The sequence below is a fragment of the Ahaetulla prasina genome, chromosome 4 (assembly GCF_028640845.1).
Source record: "Ahaetulla prasina isolate Xishuangbanna chromosome 4, ASM2864084v1, whole genome shotgun sequence".
In the NCBI taxonomy this organism is placed as follows: Eukaryota; Metazoa; Chordata; class Lepidosauria; order Squamata; family Colubridae; genus Ahaetulla; species Ahaetulla prasina.
Genome location: NC_080542.1, coordinates 88599643 through 88613000, shown reverse-complemented (window position 1 = coordinate 88613000; position 13358 = coordinate 88599643). Strand labels below are relative to the sequence as shown.

At 38.9% G+C, this 13358-nt stretch overlaps 1 protein-coding gene across 1 annotated transcript in view; it reads left to right on the top strand.

The window, feature by feature from the left end:
• LOC131198229 (collagen alpha-6(VI) chain-like) overlaps positions 1–13358 on the top strand; it is a 111813-nt gene that overhangs the window by 20509 nt on the left and 77946 nt on the right. The window contains exons 10-12 of the mRNA XM_058182721.1: positions 1053–1131; positions 5852–5997; positions 7170–7262. Coding sequence (XP_058038704.1) covers positions 1053–1131; positions 5852–5997; positions 7170–7262 — 318 coding nt within the window. The remainder of the gene's footprint in view (positions 1–1052; positions 1132–5851; positions 5998–7169; positions 7263–13358) is intronic.

Here is a 13358-nt window from a genome sequence, read left to right as displayed (position 1 = left end):
AAATGCTTTTAAAAGTTAAAAAAAAAAAGCTGCTCATGATCGCACGGCTCAGCTGGGATCATCAGAGCCTTGTAAACATTTTTTCCACAACCTCTTCGGCTGAAGAGATTGTTTAAAAATGCTTTTAAAAGGCTCTGGCGATCCCAACTGAGTTGCTTGATCATCAAAGGCTTTTAAAAGCATTTTTACAACCTCTTCAGCCAAAGAGGTTGTAGAAAAAATGCTTTTAAAAGGCTCTGGTGATCCCAGCTGATTTGCCTAATCGTCAGAGGCTTTTTTTTCTTTTAAAGGCAAAAAAATGCTTTTAAAAGAAAAGAAAAGCCTTTGACGATCAAGCAACTCAGCTTGGATCATCAGAGCCTTTTAAAAGCATTTTTTAACAATCTCTGCTTTTAATAGTAAAAAAAAGAGTTGGCCACGTCCACCCAGTCACATTATCCCCCCTCACCAAGCCATGCCCACAGAACCAGTAGTAACATATTTTACATTTCACCACTGAACCACACCATTTGCACATGCGTGCAACTTTCACACAGCTTCCCTTTGTGCTGCATGCGCAATTGCATCATCTGCTCATGCATGTAATTTGCATACACACAATGCACATGCACAAATGCCATCTGCACATGCATGCGCAGCATGCAAGTACTCTTGCACACATGGGCAGGAGAGGCCCGAACACCAGCTGGGGCATGTATGCATGCACAGCTGCAGGTGAGTTGGGCGACAGCTCGCATGCCCAGAAAGATGGCATGCCATAGGTTCGCCATCACGGTTATAAATGGCTTTATATATACTCAGTCTGTGCATTGGTTTGATAATTATTTCTTCTTATCTATTATGCATTTTCTTTAAATAATTTTCAACACAAGAAATGTGTCTTCTTGTAAACTTTGTCAATGATGGTTTATCTAACCGCATCTACATTTCTCCAAATGTATATATTTTTCTTTAAAGCTCATCATATTATCTGTGTTATGCTATATAGTTCTTGTTTTGGTTCCCTTTGTGTATGTCGCTATTTTAATCTCATTGTCCTTATATTTTTTTAGGTATTGCTTCTTTTCTCAGATGGCTTGGATGATAATATAATAGCACTTGGACAAAAATCTGAAGAACTTAGAATACAAGGTAATCAGCAAATCAAATGTAATACTTTAGCTTAAACAGATGATTTACATTATTATTTCAAAAGTCTTCTTTGATGAAATTCAGAGTTGCAAGTTCTCATCTGCTCTTCCTTGCTTAATCTAAAAATAACCTTATCTAGAAAATATTTTAGGAAACTAGAAATATTGAATTAAAAAGTTGAAAGAAGAAATTGTTTCACATTTAAAGACAAGAGGTAAAATGATTCTTTAATAATAAAAAATGGTAACAAATTCTAAAAAAGGATTTTCATCTCATGAATAGCATTGCAGAAGATCTTGTTCTTGTACTATCTATCTAGCAAAAAGATGTTACAATTTCAACACAATTTCTACCATATTAGAAGGATTCAACAATTGCAGTTATCCAGTCTGCGTCCAAGTTATGTCATATCATATACCTTGTTTCCTCGAAAATAAGACCCAGTTTTATTTTCTTTTGGGCTTGAAAATAAGCACCCAGGCTTATTTTTGGGGGAGGTCTTTTTTTTTTTAAGTGCAGGAAGTGGCGATCACGGGAAGGATGCTACCACTGATCCTGCCCTGCCTGTCCCCCTGTCTGCTTGCCTGTGGCTGCAACAGGTGAAGCTCTCGGCATGCCTCGGCCTCCACCCACCCTGCCTGCTGGCCCAGCTGCTGCTGGAACACTTCTCGCTCATTGTGGACATCATGCTAGCCACCAAGTGGATGCCCATGCTGCTGCTAGCCTCATGGGGGCTCTTTGCCCTCCTGGCAGGTCGGGTAGAGGCCAGGGCATGCCAAAAGCTTGGCCCTGATTGAGGCTGTGGGCAAGCAGACAGTGGGACGGAGAGGGCAGAACTGGAGGTAACTGCCCAAACACTAATCACACTGTTTCAAACCATCCCTTTGCAAGCACATGAAGCTTTATGTCTCCATCATTTCTTTGTCTAGGAAAAAAGTGTTTGGTCACCTATGGAGTGCTTGGGAATGGAGTAAATTACTCCCTTTTGCCCAGACATAAAAATGATGGAAACTCAAAGCTTTGTGTGCTTGTATAGGGATGGTTTGAAATGGACCAATTAGCTCTGTTTCAAAGTGTCCCCTTTGCAAGGAGACAAAGCTTCATCTCCCTCTGGGCAAAATTTGCACAGTAGAGCCAGGCGGAGGCAATGTCTATCCCAACATGCTGCCCACTCTGTTCCACCATCTCTCGGCTTGCCTGCAGCCATGCCTAGCAGGCACTCGTGGGCACGCTGAGATCACTTGCCTCCCCAATCCCCCATGCCTCTGCCTCCGCCTACTGCTGGTGCCACCATGCAAACCTTCCACGCGCCTCCCATGAGTCAGGCAGCCATGCAGCGTGTCCAGATTGCCTGTCTCTCCCCCCTCACCTCTGCCTCCATGCTCGAATTGTAATGTATTTGAATTTTGGAGGGAAATTTGGGCGGGAAAACTACACGTTCCTGATTGGCTGGTGCCTCAGCCAAAACATTATTTAAAGAGAGATGTTTGCCTATTTCTTTGCTGGGTTCTCACAATAAACCAAAGAGCTGTTGTCACTGAAGTCGTCTCCTGCCTCCTCATTGCCCAAACTTAACATTGGCAATGAGGATGGGATATTGAGGGCAGTGAGACTAGGGAAAGAGCTGAAGGAGAAATTTAGCGTCAAACCCAGCCAGTTGTTGAGGGCGGCTACATAGCAATGTCCAGCTATACACCACCAGCACCATTCGACCCAGCCAAAGAGAAATGGGGGTCATACATGGCTCACTTCGAGTGTTTCCTCAAGGCGAACAAACTGCAAGGAGTATCGGACAATCGGAAGTGCGCATACTTCCTGAGCCACTGCGGACCAGAAGTCTTCGATACCACCGAATTGCTATCGGAACCAACGCCTGTCCAGTCGGTGCCATGGACCGTCCTCCAGACAACGCTTCGAGCTCACTATGCCCCTGTGCCATTGAAGTTCATGCAAAGGTTTGAACTGAGGCAGAGAGTTTAACGCGAGGGTGAATCTATCAGTGTTTATATGGCCGCCTTGAGAAAAGCCATCACTCACTGTGAGTGTAGGGATTTGGAGGACACCCTATTAGAACAACTCATTTGCAGGGTCAGGGACATCCGGCTACAGAGGCGGCTACTCTCAAAAAGCAACCTGACCCTAGCGATAGCCCTGGATGAGGCTAGGGTGCACGAGATGTCCACCAAAGCGGCTGAAACCTTGCAAAAGCCAAATACGCCGAATTCCTCAGCGAAAGCGACACCAGTCCACAGCGAGGAAGTCCAGGCGGAATGGGAAGGTGAAAGTGAGGAAGAGGTTTTCCCAAACCGGGAAACCGGAGAGAAGTGACCGTGATGAGTGTGTAAGTTGCGGAGGCCAGCACCAGCGACAGAACTGCCATTTTAAAGATGCCATTTGTTGAAGGTGTGACAAGAAAGGGCACCTAGCTCAAGTTTGTCGAGCTACTCAACCATGCCGCCAAAAATTCAGGACTGAATTCAAATTGGCCTATCAGCAAAACCCCAGTGCTGCGAAGTGGCTAAGGCATCTTACAGAGACATTATTATCCGCACGGTAATTGGCTGGGTGCAGAGGGGATGGCCCGTTGCACCGGGCGATAAGTTCAAGGAATTTACAAAAAAGCATTCGGAATTGTCTGTACAAGGGGGTTGTTTGTTATGGAGGGATAGAGTGGTTATCCCGTTACAGTTATGAGAGCATGTTTTAGAATTGTGGGACATCCCGGAATTGTTAGAATGAAAAGTCTAGCGAGGAGTTATGTATGGTGGCCACAGATGGACAAAGATGTTAGCGACAGAGTAGGAAAATGCCAAGCTTGCCAGGAATCAAGACCGTTACCCCCTATAGCCCCAATAAGGGAGTGGGAAAACTCCCAGGGACCTTGGTCAAGAATTCACATAGATTTTGCGGGGCCCTTTCATGGGCAAACATTCTTGATTGCCTACTCAAAGTGGTTGGAGATTATCTTAATGAAAACCACAACAGCAGAAGCTGTAATTAGAGTTTTACGGCGACTATTTGTGACACACGGGTTGTCAGACAGTCTAGTGTCAGTCAATGGACCGCAATTCACGGCCACGCAATTCGAGGGGTACTTGGCCGAGGTGGGCATTCGCCATGCCTTCTTGGCACCTTTCCATCCGGCTACCAATAGCCTTGCAGAACGTTTTGTGCGCAGTGCCAAGGAGGCACTATCAAGAATTAGCCCAGGGGATTGGCAAACCAAAATTGACACCTTCCTGGCAGTGCAACATGGGACACCCTGCGTAGCCACCGGCCGCAGCCCAGCGGAACTATTAATGGGGAGGAGACTCCGGTGCCCCTTAGACAGACTAAACCTGACATACTCCCCAGATGGGTATCCAGCAACAAGGGACAAAACCAGAATATTGACCATAGGTGACCTTGAGTGGGCACACAACTACAGCAAGGGTCTCTCGTGGTTGGGGGGAAGGATTCTAGAGATAACAGGCCCCAAGCAATATTTAGTGGACATGGGGGATGGCAAAGTTTGGAAACGCCACATAGACCAGTTACAGAAAAGAATACAAACAAATTCAAAAACCAAACAACCAGGCCCTGACTACCAAATATTTGAACCAACAGCTAGCTCAACTGGGCAATACAAATAAGTTTTAATAAATTTAAATTTTCAGAAATTTAAATTGTCACAAGGAATTTTATGAAAACCTAATGAAAATGTTTTTAAATAACGCTATGAATTTTTTTAAAGTCAATTAAATAAAAAAAAAAGGAAAGTGCTTCAGTATCGGACAAAACCTCTACCGCCTACCATGAAAGCTGGAACACCCACTAGCAGTAGGGACCAGGTTGACTACCACTGCTATAAATACAGAGAATGGAGGACAATTCTTGTGATTGAGAGAATTTTGTGTCTATTTTTAGGGCCAGAATGATCACAGCTCAATGACAGAGCATAGATATTGCATATTCAGGCAAAGCAGAGCTGAGGAAATCATTGCAAACTTCTCATAAATTAAGGTCCATGAAGGTGGGGAGATTAGTGATCCTTAGATGCCTTTCTATATTTTTAAGCATAAAGTATGTTTCTATTCGAGTCTTCCTTTATAGATATGCTGCTCAGGATAATCTGTAATATGGGTTTTTTTTAAAGGAGACCAAAACAGAGATCCCTAAAAAGGATTAATGGGTTAAAAATTAACCCATTGTTGACACGGTTTTTCAAACTTGCAATCCTAAAATGTGTGGACTTCCAGGATTGCCCGGACAGCATTCTGGAAGTTGAAGTGTACATAGCTTAAAAGTTACCAGATCTGAAAAACACTGATCTGTCAGAACATCTAGTTCAGGGGTATTCAATCTTGGTGACTTTAAGACTTGTGGACTTCAAAACAGGCCAAAAAATGGGCAGGGGCGAGGGCAGCCAGGGGTGGGATTAGTCTGAACCATCCAAATTGGCTGAATCCCACCTCTGCCTTTGAGGCGAGTGGCTGGGAGATGGGGCTGGGTTTGATGAGTGACACTGGGTTGGCCAAGCCCACCCAGTCACATGACCACTCATTCATGCCTACCCAGCCAGTCATTAGGGCAGAGAACTGGTTGTTAAATTATTTGAATCCCACCACTGTCCAGGTATATGTGCCCAACTGTTCACAGGAATGTGAAAAAAGGAATAATTTATAATAACCAAATGAGCAGAAATTAAAAATTTATTGATAATAATCACTGTTTCAAATAGGACTAGATGGACTAATAACAGTTGCCCTGGAAGGAGCCAAATATATTGATCAACTTCAGCACATTGAGTTTGGAAAGGGATTTGGATATAACACTCAATTATCTGTTGACACAGAAAATATTGCTATGAGGCTATTTCAATATGTGGTAAGTTCATAAGATAAAACCAATAGATTAGATTTTGAGACTTAAAGGATCCTTTTTATGCCTGAGTAGCATAATATAATTACAAAAGGCATCTACAGAAGAGAGCAAGGAAGGGCAATTGACAAAGGCAACTTTGTCTTTGCAAAATAGAAAATACTGCAACTTTTGTAAGTGTGTCATGAAATTGCATACATATATAGGTGAATGTTGTTTTTGTCATTTTGATTAAAGTCTTGGATCCTCTAAGAATTAATATAAAAGTGGCAATAATAATACTCATTAGTATGGACTGTAAGAAGAATGGATATTAAATGTTATGGCAATTGAAGAAATATACAAGTGATAAAAATTTGAGTTCGAGAAGATGGACTGTAATTTGAGAAATGGACTTATGAAATTTGAAGGAATATAAAAGTGGGGAAAAAAATTGAATTTGAGAAGATGGATTAATTTTAAAAAATGGACTGTAAGAAGAAGTAATATGTGAAGTTGGTATTGTTTCTTTTTTTTATTATTATTATTCTTTCCTATCTTTTTATTTTTATTGTGAGGGGATCTATAGTTTTAAAAAAATTTTAAGGTGGGAGGTTATATATATTTTGTATACTTTAGCTTGTGATTGTTGGTTAAAATATCCGGTATTTGCTCTGGGAAGTCGGGGGGGGGGAAGGGGGAGGGGGGAAGGGGGGGGAAATGAATCAATAAGTGATACATGGATTGATTATTAATGTACAGTAATTTTTGAAGATATGAAATTAAAAAATTTAAAATGATATTGGGGATGCTCGACTGCCATTTCAGGAAGAAAAGGAGAGAGGAGTAGAAGGAGGGAAGAAAGTAGATAGGAAAGTGTATAGAAGGAGGAGGGGAATAAGAGGGTTAGATAGGGTGGAAGAAGGGTGGAGTGGAGAAGGAGGAGAGGAAGTAGTAAAGTGAAGGGGATGAAGGATGGGAAAGTAGTAGAGGGTAGAGAGGGAGGTTGTGTAGTAAGGAAGTGGCAGTCGAGCAGGCCTGAATCAGTAATAAATAAAAATTAACGATTAATGATGGATAATAGTTTGTACATAAATATGATGTTGAAAAATAAAAAAAATTATTAAAAAAAAATACTCATTAGTAATTATAACTAACCATATTTTGTACAGATAAAATAATAATTTCTTCTCTTCAAGGACCAAATTGCTGAGCGAAAATGCTGCTGCATATTTTGTAGATGTGAGGGAGAAGAAGGACCCCGTGGAAAAAGACGGGAAAAAGGGCACAAGGTAAATATATTATGCATCATTTAATTCTGATCCCAGTGTCACAGAGACTTGCACTGAAAATTTTTCTTCAATTAGAAATTTAGGATTGTAGAAAATTAATAGTCTAAGGAAATAATAATAATAATAATAATAATAATAATAATAATAATAATAATAATAATAATAATAGTATAACAATGGGACTAGTGTAGTAGCACTACAATTTTATTATTAGTTATCAATTTATAAACAATACATTTCTTCACATTTATTTCTTCATTAAAAAAACAAATGTAATTTTTTTTCGTAAAAAAAAAAAAAAAAAAAAAATCCAAAACTAGGAAGTGACAAAGATATTTGGTATTGTGTTGGTTTTCCTTATTCTCTTTCGTATGATATTCTGATTATTCTTGACCCTTCCTTATTGTGTATGTAAGATTGAAACTTAGCTACTTCGTATCACCTGCTTGCCATATGGCTGTTGTATGTGTTTAAAATTTTGAGTAAAATTCTTATCATGTATAAGAAAAATGAAAATTTACCATACCTGATATGTATTTGCATAAATCTTTTTTGACCAATAAAAACTCTTTATATAAAAAAAAAAAAAAAAAAAACAAATGTACAAGGGTGTTAATTGGAGTGTAAAAAAAAGCAAGATTATGGCTGTAACTATGTGATCAAAGCCCCATACCTTTTTACATGTGGAGGCCATCTTCATGTTTTTACCATCATGCTTGACTCTCTATCCGCCCACGCTGCTCACAATCAGACAACTAAAAAAGGGAGGCAGGTGGGTAGGTTTGGTATGCAAGGGAAGCTTGGGATGGAATTGAGGAATGTAAGAGCTTACTGACATCATCCTAGTGCCCAAGGTCGAAAGATGAGGAAATCTCAAACTCCAGACCTTTTCCCAAAACAAATTGGCTGCAATTGATTGGTGGACAATGAACAGTGGGTGGCCCAGAGGAGGAAAGGGGATTTTATCTATGCTACTTTTTGCGTGGAAACTCCAGACCTTGCTTTTCTTCTTCTAAGCCTATGTGGAATTATCATTAAAATTATACTCTTGGTAAAATAATGTCTCAGGATTTTCTTTTGCGGCATGTACCAATGGGATAGTTGACATTTACGTCCTTGCAAATACCCCTGAAAGTGTGTCAAGAGAAGCCAGAGTTAATTTATACTACAGCTGTAATTGTATGTGGGAAAGACTTTGGGAGATAAAGAGATGCTGCCTAGAGAATAAATCAGATAAGAGAAAGTGTAGTCCACAACTACATATCAATTGAAAGGGAAGGTCCCTAAATTCTTGAGTTATAAAGATGACTATGGAAGAATTGTACTTGAAGACTTGCAAGTTTCTGTTGAAATAGCTTTACAATAACGTAGAATTAGCTCATCTTGTCATGTTTCCTGTTTGGTCTATCTGATAAGGCTGATGTCAGACTATCTATGCTTAAATGATATTATTATTATTATTATTATTATTATTATTATTATTATTATTATTATTATTATTATTATTATTATTATTATTATTATTTACACAAAATGACAGTATACACAGCAAACAAGATAACTATGCTGGATTTCATATCACAGATCACTAGTTGAACACTCCCCAAGCGTTTAGGACTGCATGATGTATCGGCGAATTATGCGAGCAGATCCCAATAAGGTGGCCTTCTGCAGCTGACCAATAGTGATCTTGTCAGCACCAATTGCTTTTAAGTGCTTGCCTAGGTCTTTAGGCACAGCTCCCAGTGTGCCGAGTACCACTGGAACCACCTGCACTAGTTTATGCCAGAGTCTCTGAATTAGATTCTCAAATCTTGATATCTGGTGACTTTTTTTTTCCCAAAAAAGTTTTTATTTTCATTTTCTATCATCATATTTAATGTACAGTCATTTATCCATCACTTTTAAACTTTCATTTGTTACCTATTCGGACCTGCTCGTTTACCACTTCCTTCCTTAACTTAACCTTCCCTTCTCCTCTACCCTTCTCTACCTTCTTCTACTTACCCATCCCCCCTCTCCTCCCCTTTTCTACTTCCTCTCCTCCTTCCCCACTCCTCTCTTCTTCCTCCCTTTCTAACCTCTTCTTCCCTTCCTCCATTTCCCCCTCTTCTTTCCTTCTGTCTTCTTTCCATCCTACTTCCTTCTTTCCCTCTCTCTCCTCCTTTCCCTTTTCAATCCCTTATTCCCACCAATTCAGTCTGAAGTGGTATTTGAGCAGCCCCGATTTTATTTCAAATTCTTTTTGCTTTTTAGTTACATATCTTCCATCATACCTGTGAGTTTTTAATCAATCCATATACCATCTTCCACCCTCCTCCCCCAACCCTTCCCCCTTCCCCCCAGGACTTCCCAGAGCAAATACAGGGTATCATAACCAACAATCACAAATTAAAATAAACTAATCATACATAGACTCCCACCCCTCTCTAAAACTTTAACCCCCCTTATCCATAAAAACGAAGAAAGAAAATATAATTCCATCAATACAAATAGTCTTCCCTTCGTAGATTTCTTCTTTCAGTCCAATTTTAAATTACAGTCCATCTTCTCCACTTATGTATTTCTTCAGATTTCAGAGTTTTTACAGTCCAATCTTCACCAATCAACGCCACAATTAATATTCCATCTTTCGATGTTGCTCCATCAGTCAAACATCATTACTACAATTACATATCTAACATTTAAATTACCAAACATTTAATAAACTATCCTTAGTCAATTAACATACCTAAAAATAATATTCCTAACATCATTTTTCTTCTTCATTCTTTATACATTTATACTCCATTTAACATACAATTTACTTCTCTCTACTCTTAATAATTACAATCTTGCTTTGATCCCCACAGCATTTGAATCATATAAATCCAATATTTTCAAAACCTTACTTATATTCCCACCACTATATGTTACAAAACTATCTCCATATTTCATCAAATACCATTACTACAGTTACATACCCAAAATTTAAGGTATTAAACATTTAACTTATATTCAATTAATATACCTAAAACTAATATTCCTAAAATCCTTTCTCTTCTTCATTCCCTAAACATTTTATACTCCTTTTAACATACAATTTACTCTCTATTCTTAATAGTTACAATCGTGCTTTGATCCTCCCCCACAACCTTCTGTAATTCTGCTGCCAGCATTAAAGTCTCAGTTTCAAATTGTGTTCGCTTTACTTCCTCCCCTTTTTTAACCATTCCCACCTCTCCTCCTTCTTACTTCCTAACAATGGTAAATATCTAGCCTTCAATACTTTAGTACAGAAATTTCTTGCTTTAAAAACTGTATTAAGACAATATTTCACTCCCTTATAATTTACTGTTATTCCAGCTGGTACATTCCATCTATACTGTATCTGAAGATTTCTAAGCTGGCCCACCAAAAATGTGTATTTTTTTCTATTTCTTAACATTTTAAAAGACATTTCCTTCAATACCAATACCTTTTGTCCCAATATTTCAATTCCATTTTTATAAGAAACTTGCGAAATTTCATTCCTAATCTTCCTAGATGTAAAATAAATTACTATATCTCTTGGTAAATGCCTCCGCTTTGCTACATGATGAAGTAACACGATAATTTTTTTCAATTTGAATTTCAATATCCACTGGGCTCTGTACCATCAGCTGTGTGAAGGCCTCTGCAAAAATCTTCTTTAGAGCCTCTCGTTTATATTCTTTCAAACCTCTTATTCTTAATGCATATTCCATAACTCTGTATTGCAATAAAACCCGTTCATCCTCTGCTCTTTCCGCCTTGATCTGGAACTCCTCTATTTGGTTTTTAAAATCCAAATTTACTTGATTATTTTTTTCAAATCTATCATCCAACTGCTTTATATCCTCCACCTTGATTTGAAATTCCTCTATTTTAAATTTAGCTTTTATCAAGCTAAATTCAAATTAGCTTGATCAATCCCTTTCACTTTTCCCTCCAATGTTGTTATGTAGTCAGCCACAGCTTTAATTGCTGTCACCAGATCTTCTCTTGTATCTTCATCCTCAGCTTCAACAGTGCCTTTTATTTGCAATATTTTGTCCTCAATTTCTTTAATTTTTTTATCCCGAGCCAACATTTGAGCCTTGAGAAATTCCTTCAACTCATCTTGTAATTTATAAAGTTGGGCTAACAAAGCTCCAGCTTCCTTAAAAACTTTCATAGAAGCCATTTTACTTTTGTTTTATATTCAACCAAAGTCAAATCTTTTATTAAATCAATTATAACTCTTCCCAGTTCCACTTTATTTCTCCATATAAAAATCATATCCAGCAAGTAGCAAAGTTCTAGGCAAAACAATATTAAAAAACAACTTTTTAACTTTCGCTTTGTTCACTTACAGTTTCCACTTAAGAGGAAGGGGAAAAAACGGAAAATAATCTTGTTTCTTTTAAAAGAATAATTTTTAAAAAATATTCAAATCCTTATTCCTTTAACATAATCTCTTCAATTAACATCAACCCCGACAACTAACAGGCATTTCCTTAACTTTCGCTTTCAATCCACAAACACCATTTTCTTTTCTTCTTCTCTATTTTTTCAAACTAAAGCTTCTAACTAGGGAGTTTCAATTAATACATACATGCCTGTACTCCTGTTTTCATTCCTCCTGCCTTAAAATCCAATCATTGATCCCTATCGATGGCAGGAGTGGATGTTGCTTTTAGCTCTGCTCATTAGAACACAGGCACCTCTGGATCTGGAGCTTGTTTCGAGCTTTTGAAGGAGCTTCACCCTCAAGCCTCCAGAATCATTTCTGGGGCTTTCTGGGGGGCTCAACTTCAGCCTGAATGCTCTCCTTCCCCTCTTCGCCCAAGGGGAAGATTTCAAGCCACCAGACAGCTGATCTGCGCTGTCTGGACAGCTCTACGAGATCGTGGGGCTGGCGGTCTAAAAAAAGACTGCCATCAGGGCAGTGGAACCACTGGAAGTCTTCCCTTCTGCTGACTCTTGACCACTGTGATATCTGGTGACTTTCTTAAGTTGTTTCTCATCAATTCTGCTTTCACCAGGTATAGCAATGTCGACTATCCACACTTTTTTCTTTTCCACAATCGTGATATCCGGGTATTGTGTTCCAAAATTTTATCAGTCTGTATTCGGAAATCCCACAGTAGTTTTGCATGCTCATTTTCAATCACTTTTTCAGGCTTATGATCCCACCAGTTCTTTGGTGTATCTCTGCCACTTCTGAGGTTGTTCTGCTTCCAGTAGCTCTACAATCCCATGCCCTGGTTGCTCAGCTATGGGACCCATGGCCTGTAGCCCACTTGTCGACAGATGCCCAGGTTCCCCAACATCCGATGTGGTTCTTGTTAACCTGGATGACGACTGAGCCAGTATAGGCTTCGTTCAGTTGTGTTTCACCATGAATCATTGCATGGGTTGTTGGGTGCACTCAGTTCTGCTCCTCGGCCTAGACCTTTCTGGCATGGTTGGACATGCTGGTAGTTTACACTACCACCAGCACAGCTCTCAGCTTCATTGGAGCAATTAAGCCCCCCACCACATCAAGGCGGCACCTAGTGGGGGGATGATGATGATTACTTCAACATACATACATACATAAATAAATAAATAAATAAATAAATAAATAAATAAATAAATAAATAAATAAATAAATAAAATTATTATTTATTAAATTAGATCATTTATTTCTAGGTTTGTTCCGTAAATCTGTCTATAAATAATTGTTAATGTTTCACATGACCACCTGGTGTATGGAACCATTTGTGAGATGATTCATAGAGCAATGCAATAGTTATCTGAAAACCAGTTAAAGGCCTTGGTCTAGTTGCTGTTATTCATACAGTACAGTGGAAATTGCCAATAAAGGAAATATATGCTACTAGAAGTTCTTGATAATTAAGCAAGAATTTCTACCTTTAGAAATGTCCGTTTAATGGTTTTCCACTTGAAAGATAGCTGGAATTGGTCAGACCATACTGAAAAACATCTAAATGCAGTTACTTGTTAAGTCTAACATGCATTTGTTTCTTTAGGTTAATAATAATAAACAAATGTCTCCCACCTTTAAGGCCATCCCGTTTTTCATCCAAAAATACTCAAGGCTCAAGTCCTTTT